This window comes from Theropithecus gelada, chromosome 2 (assembly GCF_003255815.1).
Source record: "Theropithecus gelada isolate Dixy chromosome 2, Tgel_1.0, whole genome shotgun sequence".
Lineage (NCBI taxonomy): Eukaryota > Metazoa > Chordata > Mammalia > Primates > Cercopithecidae > Theropithecus > Theropithecus gelada.
This window is the reverse complement of record NC_037669.1, coordinates 49115426-49128558: the sequence shown is the minus strand read 5'-3', so window position 1 is coordinate 49128558 and position 13133 is coordinate 49115426. Positions and strand designations below refer to the sequence as shown.

Genomic DNA, 13133 nt, shown 5'->3' with positions numbered 1-13133 from the left:
CACTCCTGACCTTTCCCCATCCCTGCCCCTCCACCCCATGAAGCCAGACTATTCTTGAAGGTCCACATCAGAGACACTTCTTCCTTGATGCCCTCCCAGGTTCCACAATCAGCATTTCTCCCCCAACGGAGAACGTCTTGTTACCCTCTGGGTGCCCCACCTTGTTCCGTTGGGTGGACTGGGATCAGGTGAACCATGGTAGGTGCTCAGCCTAGTTTAATCTGCACCTGGTACAGCACCAAGCCCTGGGGGATTCTCAATAAATACTGGTTTGATGAGTGATGACATTCTCAGTCATCCCCTTTTGAGAATGGACTTTCTTGTGGTCAAAGTAATGATACATGTGTTGTTAGAAGTGCTCACTTCCATCCTTATTGATGTGTAATAGTCTGTTCTAGCACTGCTATAAATAACTACCTGAGACTAGGTAATTTATAAAGAAATGAGGTTTAATTGACTCACAATTCCTCAGGCTGTACAGGAAGCATGGCTGGGGAGGCCTCAGGAAACTTAACAATCATGGCGGAAGGCAAAGACAGGCACATCTTACACAACCCAAGAAGGAGGAAGAGAGAGCAGGGGGAGGTGCTATGCTTTTGAACAACCAGATCTTGTGAGCACTCGCTCTCACGAGAACAGCAAGGGGGAAGTCTTCTCCTATGATCCAATCACCTCCCACTAGGCCTCTCCTCCAACAGTGGGGATTATAATTTGACACGAAATTTGGGCAAGGACACAGATGGAAACCATACCATGATGTTTACTTTTATTATGTGCTGACTATGAAAGGAACACATGGGCCTTGTAAAGACACTTAACAATATGTACTGAATGTCCACTTTGGGCCAGGCTGGGCACCGAGGACATAGGGGAACTAAGACACAGTCCTTGTCACTGAGAAACTCACAGACTGTTGAGAAAGAAAGATGCAGAAAATATCTTCATTTCAGAAAAATATGGTAAATGCTTATGATGGGACTAAGTATGGGGGCTGTGGGACCCAGAGGACCCATGAGAGGGGGAGTGGGAGGGCTTCAAGGGGCCGGGATGCCTGAGCTGAGTCTCAAAGGGTGAGTCAGGAATCAACAAGTAAAGCAGGGAGGGAGAAGAGCGTGTCATGGGGAGGAAACAGCATGGCTTGTGTGTGTGTTGGTAGAGCAGATCTGTTTGGATACAAATGCAAGGGAAGACAGAAGGAGCCAGAGAAATCGGAGAGACTGGCAGGGGCGAGAGGGCCAGATGGGGCCAGGTTAAGGAGCTTGAACTTTATTCTAGAGGCAGTTGGGAGCCATGGACAGGTTTTAAGCAAGGGAGTTTGGGTTTTAGGAGGAAAATAACTGACAGTATTTCCAATAAGATTGTTATATCCCTTCTGATATTTTATTTTGTTGAAAAAAGGTCTCTGTTGCCCAGGCTGGAGTACAATGGAGGTCATCTCAGCTCACTGTAGCCTTTACCTCCCAGGCTCAAGTGATCCTCCCACCTCAGCCTCCTGAGGAGCTGCGACTATAGGCGTGCACCACCATGCCCGGCTAGTTTTTAAGTTTTTTGTACAGATGAGGTCTCACTATGTTGCCCAGGCTGGTCTTGAACTCCTGGGCTCAAGTAATCCTCCCACCTCAGCCTCCCAAAGTGCTTGGATTACAGGCATAAGCTACCATGCCTGGCCCCTTCTGATTTTTTAGAACACTTTCAAACTGTTATCTCATTTGATCTTCATAACAACTTCAAGAGGTAGATAGAGCAGAGTTTATACCGTTTCAGAAGTGAAATACTTGAGACTCAGAAGGATTGGATGACAGCCCTGGGTAATATCAAGTAACAGCTAAGAGCTGAGCTCTGGGGCCAGACAAACTGAAGTTCATGTCTCAGCTCTGCTACTAATCAACTGAGTGACCTTGGGCCTCTCTAGGTCTCAATGTCCTTATCTGCAAAATGGGCATAATCATAATACCAGCATCGTAGGTCTGTCCATTTGTCACTCACCAAATATGTACTGAGTTCCCATTATATGTAGACACTGTGGAGGTGTCAGGGCTCCAGTCGGTAACAAGAGAGATAGGGTTGTAGTCTTCACAGAACTCATAGTCTACTAGAAAAAATAAACATCAACCAAGTAATTACACTGGGGGTCTCAAAGCAAATTGCTGCCCAAACCAAGGACTTAATAAAGAAAATGAGCTGCCTGTGAGACAATAAGGAATGGGGGAGTGTGTGGCAAGCTGGAGAGGGCAGTGCCTCAGCCCAAAGTAACTCAGATTGAAAAATATCAAGCAAGGTGTTAAACAAAACAAGACCTCAACCCTCATTCAGCATGAGGGCCACCAGTTTTCAGCCCTTGATATACCCAGTTGTGATAAGTGGTCTGAAGGAAAGTGCAGGTTGTGATGCAAAGATGTGGCCTGGAGGATGAGGAAGAGTACCCAGGGTGTGGATGGGGAGGGAGCACTCCTGCTAGAGGGAGGAGCACATACCAACCCCTAGTCAGGATGAGGCTTGGACCACTCAGCAAACAGAGAGAAGCCCAGGTGTCCAGGACATATAAGGAAAGAGAGGCAAGGGACTAGGGGGACAGGTTGACAGAAGAGGGGCACGGGACTTCATTTTAAGGGCTATCAAAAGTCATGGAAGGGCTTCAAAATGAGTGAATGGTGAGTATATACCAATAATAGCAGATATATTATATACAAAGCAACTCTAATAGATTGACTGATTTTAATATCACTCCCATCCAATAAAATAGGTTACCTTCATTATGCCTATTTTACCAATGAAGAGGTTGAGACAGAGAAGTTAAGTGGTTTGCTCAAGATCATGCAGCCAGTAGGTGGCAGGACCAGGACTCAGACCAAAGAGCGTTCTGGCCCCAAAGCCTCTGCTCTTAATACTGTGCTGCCTCAGATGATCACACAAGATCAGACTGGCATCTTTAAAAGTTCATTCTGATTGCCAATGGGAGTGTTGGGGGCTGGGTGTGGAGAAGATGAAATAAGAGAAAGCATATAGAGCCCTTAGCTTGCTGCCTGCTGTTGGGAATGCCCGGTCACATTAGATGAAATTATCCTTATCATTACAGCAAGACAATGATAAAACCTGTCCTGGAATCCAGGGCCCCTGACGCCCAGCCTGGAGCAAAAGTGTTTTTCCTTCCTGGCTCCTTTTAATCCTCTTCCAGAAAGAAACTCACCTTTTAACTCTCTTACCCCAAGGACTCTGCCCATCTAAGACTTCCATCGATGAAAATGCCGCCGTCTTTGATCCTGAACTGGTCATTGCCCACTGCTTCAAGCAGTTCAAGCAGAAGGACTTCCGCCTGCCTCAGACCCGCCGGCGAATCATCATGGTGCCTCGCAAGGAAGATCAGACACCCATTAATCCTGCATCCCAACCTCAGGCTCCCCCAAAGCCCATCCCCAGCTTCAAAGCTCTGGAAGCTAAAGATATCCAAGAGCAGCCAGAGGACAGGAAGACCTGGCTGAGCCGGAGGGCGAAGCTGCGGCAGGAGCTGGAGTCCTTTGGTGATGTAAAGAGGTGGCTGGAGAACAAGCCCAGCATCACGCCTTCAGAGGCCAAGGTCTTACACATGATCCACGAGGAGCAGAGTGCCCAGACAAATGCCTCCCAGGCAACTACCAGGACCACCAGGGTGAGCAGCCCCATTTGCCAGATGAACAAACCAAGAGTTTAGGGATGCATCATCATTTTATTCCCTTGGCTTAGGCTGGATAGGGATAGTTCACCCCATTTCACAGAGGAGCAAACGGAAGTCTTGAGAGGGAGGTGTATTAGTTATCTAGTTGTCTATTGCTGCATAACAAACACCCCCAAATGACTGAAAGCAGCAAATATTCATGATCACACAAAGTTTCTAGAGTCAGGAATTGGAGAGTAGCTTTGCTGGGTCGCTCTGGCTCAGAGTGCCTCATGAGGTTGCAGTCAGGATGTTGGCCTGGGCCTCAGTCGTCTAAAGGCTTGACTGGGGCAAAAGGATCTGCTTCCAAGCTGGCTCACTCATGTGGCTATTGGCAGGAGGTCTCAGTTCCTCCCCACATGGACCTCTCCATAGGGCTGCTTGAGTGTCCTCACAGTATGGCTGCTGGCATCCCCCAGAGTGAAGGGTCCAAAAAAGAGAACAAGACAGAGGCTGCAATGCTCTTTAGGACCTAGTTTCCGAAGGCCTCAGTTTCAGAAGTTTCACACTATCACTTCTACCACATTCTCTTTGTCAGAAGTGAGTCCCTGAGTACTGCCCATGCTCAAGAAGGAAAGAAGACTCCATCTTAGAAATGAGAGAAGCAGAATAATTTGTGGACATACCTTAAAATCACCCCAGAAGGGATCATTCCTGGCAGTCCATCTTATGGGGTATTTGTAAAATACCCATTGTTCGTTCATTTGTTCATGACACATGTTTGCTGAGGGTTCCATGTAGCACACAGGTGCTCACAAGGCTATTGTGAGGATGACAATTGTGAGGTTGGGAGGAAAAGGAGGATCCGCCTTTTACAAACGTGGAAATAGAAGCTCAGTGAGGCCAACATTTGTCCAAACATACAGTGATAGTAAGTGATAAGGGCACTACCAACTCCTCCTCTCTCTGTGACATTTCCTTGGAATAAAAAGTCAGATAAGTTAGGTTTAAACATAGCTGTGCTACTTCCTAGTTGTATGATTTGGGTCTCAGTTTTCTCATCCATAAAATAGAGATAACCATTGTTCCTACCTCCTGGGGTCACTATGATGTCTAAATGGATTCATTTATATAAGGTGCCTAGGACGCTATTGGACACATAGTGAGCACTCAAACATGTTTTCCATCTGTATTATTGTTGTAATCTCATGGTTGTCCATTGGGTTGGTTGACCCAGAAGCTTCAGGGCCAGTCCTTGCTGTTACTATAGCCAAAATCCTAATTTCGTGGGTCTAACACACCCTCTTCTGCCAGCAGCATAGGGTCTAAGAATAAGAACTAGACGGGTTAGAAATGCAGGTGTACTGCTTACTGGCTGTATGGCATTGGGAAAACCCTTCACATCTCTAAGCCTGATTCCTTTTTTTTTTTTTTTTTTTTTTGAGACGGAGTCTTGCTCTGTCTCCCAGGCTGGAGTTGCAGTGGCCGGACCTCAGCTCACTGCAAGCTCCGCCTCCCGGGTTCACGCCATTCTCCTGCCTCAGCCTCCCGAGTAGCTGGGATTACAGGCGCCGCCACCTCGCCCGGCTAGGTTTTTTTTTGTATTTTTTAGTAGAGACGGGGTTTCACCATGTTCACCAGGATGGTCTCGATCTCCTGACCTCGTGATCCACCCGTCTCGGCCTCCCAAAGTGCTAGGATTACAGGCTTGAGCCACCGCGCCCGGCCGCCTGATTCCTTATTGTGAATTAGGTAGTACCTCATACCTCATTCATAGGATCGTTTATTCCTTCAGCAAATAATTACTGCCTGTCTTCCTAGGGCCTGGGCTTTGTTCAGTATAAAGGTGGGAGATGGGGATACACTGTAAATAAGAAATGGTCTTGCTTTCAAGGTGTCTTAGCGTGACTTCTCTTGCTATCACAGAAGACCTGATACTGGGTAATTTATAAAGAAAATAGATTTTTTTGGCTCACAGTCCTGGAGGCTGAAAGTCCTCGTGAGGTTGCAGTCAGGATATTCGCCTGGGCCACAGTCATCTGAAGGCTTGACTGGCCGGCCTCTAGGTACGGCCTCGTGCTGCATCCTAACATGGTGGAAGGCATCTCAGGGTGAGGGGGTACACGAAAGGGAGCCAAACTGGCTTTTCTAGCAGATCCCACTCATGATAACGAACCCACTTCCATGATAATCAATCCATAACCCATTAATCCATTAATCCATACATGAATTAATGGATTCATGACAGCAGACCCCTCATGACCCAATCACCTCTTAAAGGCCCCACCTCTTTTTTTTTTTTTTTTTTTTTAGAAGGAGTCTCGCTCTGTCGCCTAGGCTGGAGTGTAGTGGTGTGATCTCGGCTCACTGCAAGCTCTGCCCCCTGGGTTCACGCCTTTCTTCTGCCTCAGCCTCCTGAGTAGCTGGGACTACAGGTGCCTGCCACCACGCCCAGTTAGTTTTTTGTATTTAGAGACGGGGCTTCACGTGTTAGCCAGGATGGTCTTGATTTCCTGACCTCGTGATCCGCCCGCCTGGGCCTCCCAAAGTGCTGGGATTACAGGCTTGAGCCACCGCGCCCAGCCAAGGCCCCACCTCTTAATACCATTATGTTAATAACAGTATTAAGTTACTTCTGACCCGGCCCATCTGCGGTCATCAAAAGATGCTGCGTTTCTAACGAGCTTCTGGTGATGCCTGTGGTACTGGTCCACGGACCACACTTTTACTTTCACTAGCTATTTAATAATGTAAATTAATTATAAATTGGCCGGGTGCGGTGGCTCAAGCCTGTAATCCCAGCACTTTGGGAGGCCGAGACAGGTGGATCACGAGGTCAGGAGATCGAGACCATCCTGGCTAACACGGTGAAACCCCGTCTCTACTAAAAAATACAGAAAACTAGCCGGGCGAGGTGGCGAGTGCCTGTAGTCCCAGCTACTCGGGAGGCTCAGGTAGGAGAATGGCGTAAACCCCGGAGGCGGAGCTTGCAGTGAGCTGAGATCCGGCCACTGCACTCCAGCCTGGGAGACAGAGCCGGACTACATCTCAAAAAAAAAAAAAAAAAAAAAATTATAAATTTAAAAATCCAGTCCCTCAATCACACCAGCCACATTTGGAGTGCTCAATAGTCACATGTGCCAAGTGGCTTAACAAAACTCACCTTAAGTTTAAACATGTGTTTTGGAGGGGACAAACATTAAGCCATAGCACAAGGTGTTCACGTTAGTGGGGGAGGCAGCCACATCGGATTAATGGCTCTACAGTTTGCTATAGGCCATTAATAGAAGTGGGTCTCTATTATAGTAAGCACCCCGGGAGGAGCACAGAGGAACAATACCCTAGGGAATGGGAAGGCCCTTTGTAAACTGTCCAGTGCTGCACCAAGGTAGAAGATTATCATCATTACAAAATATGCCCTTTCACCTGGAATTGCAGGAGGAGGAGTATTTGGACAGATAGAAAAAGAGAGAAAAAGTTTCCAGGCAAGAGGCCTATAGCAGATGCAAAGGCTGGGGGAGGGGGTGGGGGATCTCCACCTGGTTCCAGGGAAGGGTATAGGTTTTGGTGCACTGAGAGACCAGACCAGTGGGATTACAGGTACTGCCTGGTTTGACAGGAGAGATGTAGATAAGAATGAAATTTTAGTTCCTATATTTTCCAAGCCTTGTGTTTTTCAGATGAGAAAACCAAGGCTCAGAGAAGCAAAGGCTCCCAGACATTTTGTGGCCAAACACAGTTGCCCTGAATCCAGTGCCCTTTGTACTCTATCCTGCTATTTAGAGTTGCTCGGCCTCTCCTTACTCCCTAACTCTGGTGACTGCATCCCACTGGCCGGTCTCCCTTGAACTCTCTCCTCTGCCCTACCCTCTCGCCTCTTCCAGAAAAAAGGCCCCCGGCTCTCCCGCCAGATGGTGCCCCAGCTCCAGCTGCCCAAGCCCCCTGCCCTGTCAGTCATGTACTCCTACCTGCATAGCCGCAAGATCAAGATCCTGGAGATATTTCACAAGGTGGGCCAGGGTGAGAACCAGAGAATCACCAGGGAGGAGTTCATCACGGCTGTAAAGGCAGTAAGTGCCACCTGCTTTCTCTGGATGGGCCTAAGTGGGCAGGATGTCCATGTACTCCCTCTTTGCCGCCCCCTGCTGGGTTCTGGTTCAACTGAGAAGTAGACATAAGGAGTGCAAACTGTCCGCCTTAATACTTATAAAGCCAGACTGAAAAATATGGATTAACTTGTGGCCAGATCAGATCCTTAAAATCTGCTCCCCACACCAGTCTGACATTGAAAGCCCCCACCTGAGTGGAAAGTCTGCAGAATCAACCTCATAACCAGCCAGCTACCTTGGGGAATCCCTGTCTTGCACAGCAGACCCCAAAACTGAGATCAGAGAAAGCTGGTAGAGTGTCTCCAACTGTTACTGGCATATAAATTACATGGGGGTCCTGTCGAAATGCAGCTTCTGACCCAGTACATCTGTGGGTCATCAAAAGATGCTGTATTTCTAATGAGCTCCTGGTGTTGCCTGTAGTACTGGTTCATGGACCACACTTTTACTTTCACTGGCTATTTATTAATGTAAATCAATTATAAATTTAAAAATCCAGTCTGTCTATCACACCAGCTACACATTTTGAGTGCTCAGTAGTCACATGTGGCAAGTGGCTCCTCTACTGGACTGCACAGATGTGGAACATTTCCATCATCATGGAAAGTTTTATCGGCCTAGCAGAGGTCTGCAAACTGTGGCTCACGAGACAAGTCCAGCCTGCTTCCTGTTTTTTTAAATAAAGCTTTATTGGAACACAGTCACACTCATTCATCCTTGAATTGTCTGTGGCTGCTTTCATGCTACAATGGCACAGTTGAACAGTATGACACACTGTATAGCTAGCCAAACCTAAAATATTTACTGAGTTTTTTGTTTGTTTGTTTGTTTTTTGAGACGCAATCTCACTCTGTCACCAGGCTGGAGTGCAGTGGCGTGATCTTGGCTCACTGCAACCTCCGCCTCCTGGGTTCAAGCGGCTTTCCTGCCTCAGACTCCCAAGTAGCTGGGACTATAGGCATGCACCACCACGCCCAGCTAACTTTTGTATTTTTAGTAGAGAAGGAGTTTCACCATGTTGGCCAGGATTGTCTCGATTTCTTGACCTTGTGATCCACCTGCCTCAGCCTCCCAAAGTGCTAGAATTACAGGTGTGAGCCACTACGCCTGGCCCTATCTGACTTTTTACAGAAAAAGCTTGCTAACCCTAGTCTAGATGAATTAAGTTTTTATATATTTTGAATGCAAGATACTTTACCCTGGCATGATGGCTCATGCCTGTAATCCCCCAACACTTTGGAAGGCCAAAGCCAAAAGATTGCTCGAGGCTAAGAGCTTGAGATCAGCCTAAGTAACATAGTGAGACCCCCATCTCTACAAAAAATTAAAAAGCCTAGCCCAGTGTGGTGGCACACACCTGTAGTCCCAGCTACATGGGAGGGTCAGATGGGGGGATCACTTGAGCCCAGGAGTTAGAGGCTGCAGTGAGCTATGATCACAACACTACACTCCAGACTGGGTGACAGAGCAAGATCCTGACTTAAAAGAAATCCAAACAACAACAACAAATACCTTAAACAACTTTAAGAAGTTGACTGTGATGTCTTTTGTGGCTTTAAATTATTACCAGTTTTCTCACACATGTTTTATGACATGTAATTATCTCAACAACATTTCAAAGCATTTAAAGATAATGGTATTTAATTTCCATAACCCAAAGGTTAAATAAATACATTCTTTAGCACCAAGAGAGTTCTTTTTTTTTTTTTTTTTTGAGACGGAGCTTCGTTCTTGTCGCCCAGGCTGGAGTGCAATGGTGCAGTCTTGGGTCACTGCAAACTCCCTCTCCCTGGTTCAAGGGATTCTCTTGCCTCAGCCTCCCGGGTACTGGGATTATAGGCATATGCCACCATGCCTGGCTAATTTTGTGTTTTTAGTAGAGATGGGGCTTCACTATGCTGGCCAGTCTGATCTTGAACTCCCGACCTCAGGCATTCCACCCGCCTTGGCCTCCTAAAGTGCTGGGATTACAAGCATGAGCCACCACGCCCGGCCAGCACCAGGAGAGTTCTGATCTTACTTAAGGAACGTTCAAGGCTAGGCGCAGTGGCTCACGCCTGTTTACCTAGCACTTTGGGAGGCCGAGGCAGGAGGATCACTTGAGGCCAGGAATTTGAGTAAAGTTCAGTGAACAATGACTATTGTCTAAAGAAACTGAAGAACAAAATCATATTTCCTTTACAACTTTTCTTCTTGAATATCCAATGTTGCTGGCAAGCATTATACACTTCCAGAGTTGCTCATTGGCCTTAAAAGAGTGAGGTGTATAGTATTCTTGATCCCATTTTCCAGGAATTAAGGGAGATTTATGTGTTACTTGTGGACAGGGATGATCCATATGTGAAATCATGCTTCATATCTAGGATGGTAGATGCTGCCATTGAGACTGGTAGGAAGTGGGGTGGGACCCTAGAGGAAGAAGTAACCCACTCTATAAAGATGGTGACATCTGGACTGGACTTTGAAGGAGGGATGGGAGTTTTTCAGGCAGAGAAGAGGAACTGCCTGAGCAAAGGCAAAGGTAAGAAAGGACCAGGAAAGGGCTCTGAGCTCCTGCAGCAGGGACCTTGGGTATAGTAGTGAGTGGTTGAGGATGAAACTGGAAGCAGGATGGGGATCTGAGGAGGCTGGTAAGGCCTTGGCCATCAGGGCAGGATGTTTAGATGGGAGCCTGCTAGTCTCAAGGCCTCTGTCTCCTCAGGTCGGAGTCCCTCTGAAGAACCAGGAGGTGGAGGATATAGTGATCTACCTCAGCTCTCTTGGGAAGCACAACACCATCACCATGGACATCCTGGCCAATACCTACAAGCAGTGGTCTATGGCTCAGCAAAGGAGCAACCTGGCCACTGCAAGGAAGCGTGCGTACCCCTCCCTGTCCTGTGCCTCCACCTCCCCGTCCTGGGAGCGAGCATGGTGCAGGAAGCCTTGGCCTCTCCTCCAAACTCACTTCCTCAGTGTGTTCCCCAGTTTGGGCTGACTGTGGTTTGGCCAAGCCTCTGGAAATTTTCAGGCCCAGAGATTAAGTAAGGAGTAGATACTCCCTTGAGTGCCCAGCTACCACTGTGTCCATTCAAAGACAAATGAGTCCCCGCCCTTGTTCTTAGCGGAGGATACTCAGCCCACCAGAGCCCACCTGAGAGGCTGAGAACTGACCCAAATGGCAAGCCTTCCAGAGACATTTATGTGTATGTGGGTCCAAGGCCTCCTCACTATTAATCCATACCTTATTGATAAAATTCTTGTTCAGAACCAGAATTAGCACATGTTTACAGTTTACTGGAAAGTATATTTTGGTATTCTGCTATCAGGGGTATTATGGCAGGGTTGCTGTGAACAGTTGTAAAGGTTGTGCATGGCTCAAGTTCCATCTGCCGAACAATACACTTGTGGGGCCACATCTGCCCAGACAAGGCACAGAGGCAAATTAGAAATGGACTTGCTAAAGCTCTGGCTGTGAATTTACTCTACAACACAAAGGTGCATTGTATGATATTTCTTTATATCTTAGTACCATTCTTGTAGTAAACAAACAAAAAAGAACAATTACAACCACCCATCCATTCCAGCACCCTTCCCAAACATAGCCACAGCTTTGTTTTTCTAAATGAAACAAATCTTGCTCTGTTCCCATCCACCAGGTTGGCAGGAATTTAATCTCACGCATGTTTGGAGCCTCCTTGTCCTCCCTGAGTCACACAGGAGCCCTGGAGGAGGCAGTGGAGGGGTTTCCTAACAATGCTAAAGATCCGGGGTGAGGCCATTTGAGTTTACGGTCACACCAAGTGGAGTTACTCAGCATCTTCACTGGAGTGGCTCATTTGGGAACAGCAGGCAGCTCAGAGCATCCATTCCTCAGTCCTCTGGGAGATTTTCAATGTCCAGTCTCAACCAGCTGCCCTGCAGAGAAACCATCACCTCCCAAGCAGGGTCTCTGCCTCTGTCAGAGCTCAGGGAACCTCAGCACCCCAACAGTCGCCTCCTGCATGTATCACCACCCCAACAGTAGTAATCTCCTTTATGTCTAGCACATTTTTAAGGTCGCCTCGAGTTGGGCTGCTTTCCCTCTGATACTCTTTGTGCCTTTTTATTATAAATTACCAAGCTCATCGCTATCTGTGTAGCTGGCTGCAAGTCATTTGAATGACCACAGTGTGCTGTGATGCATATTTGCAGCAGAGATATTTTGGGGCCTGTTACTTCCCAGTAAGTAAACACAAAGCCAAACAGCAGACATTTGCTCTCATGGTGCTATTTTGGCATCATCACTGAGTTCTTTTGCCCTGGTGAGCAACAGTGGGTAAGATGGGTAGACTGGGGTGTGTAAGAATTAAAGAAAGAGGAAAGAAACATGAAAGGTGGCTCAATAGTCAAGTACAGGTTTATTTCAGAGAAAACAAACCTGAGAGGGGCTGCTGGCTGAGTTAGGTCAGAGCTACACTGTCTTACAGACTAAGAGTTTTTAAAGATTCAGTGTGGGAGAGTTTATCAGAGGTGTGGACTGCTTCTGTGTCTCTTTGTTGGGCTTATCTGGGAGGGAGAGTTGTGTGTCTGTTTCCATCTTTCTGCAGCTGCAGGCATATCCCCCAAGTCTGCTTTTAGCTTCCCTATCTTAGTGCACCTGAAGGGAAAGGAATGTGCTTATTAAGGCCCACTGTTTTACTGGGGCCCATTGTATGAGGGTGAAGTTTGGCAGTCACCCAAGAGACTTTCCCCCACCTCCCTCTGTGCCCAAGCTGTCTTATCTGTGTTTTACCGTCTGCTCTTTCTGGCTGCTCGTATTTAGAAGAGAAGTGATTTCCTTGAAATGCATGAGGCTAGAAAGGGAGCTGAAACTTAAAGTGGTGGTGTTTGTCCCTGGTGATGGTGCTCCTGCTCTGTCAGGGTGTCTCTCACTTTGTCTAAAGAGGCAAGAGTTTGAGTGTCTTGGCAGGGGTGCCTTCTTCCAGTAGTTCTTCTTGCAGTAGCTCTTCTTCATTCTTGCAGAATGATCTCAGTTTATCCTTCATGTCCGCAGAGGTCACAATTGCTATTCCTGCTTTACGAGGAGGAAGCTGGAGCTCAGAGAGGCTGACCCACTTGTTCACAGCCTCAATAGAAGGTGGTAAGGTTAGGATATTATTTCAGCTTGCGACAATGAAGGTCTGAACCAGGGCAGGGACAATGGGATTCTTTCATTCATTAGAATCTTTGTTGAGCAACTACTATGTGCCCCTTCTAGAAACTGGGAACACAGCAGTGGGCCAGCCAAAGCGCCAGCTGTTGATGAGCTTGCACCTAAAGGGCTGGTGGTCAGGGAAGGACTCTCTGAGAAGCAGACATTGGAGCCGACATCTGAGTGACTGACAGGAATTAGTCTTGGGGGAAGTGCAATCTAGGCAGATAGAACTGTGAAG

General features: G+C 47.4%; 1 protein-coding gene across 1 annotated transcript in view; it reads left to right on the top strand.

Moving 5' to 3' along the window:
* The window catches only part of EFCAB12 (EF-hand calcium binding domain 12), a 28792-nt gene that overhangs the window by 3939 nt on the left and 11720 nt on the right, over positions 1 to 13133 (top strand). The window contains exons 2-4 of the mRNA XM_025376669.1: positions 3210 to 3646; positions 7516 to 7701; positions 10442 to 10598. Of these exons, the coding sequence (XP_025232454.1) occupies positions 3210 to 3646; positions 7516 to 7701; positions 10442 to 10598 (780 nt within the window). The remainder of the gene's footprint in view (positions 1 to 3209; positions 3647 to 7515; positions 7702 to 10441; positions 10599 to 13133) is intronic.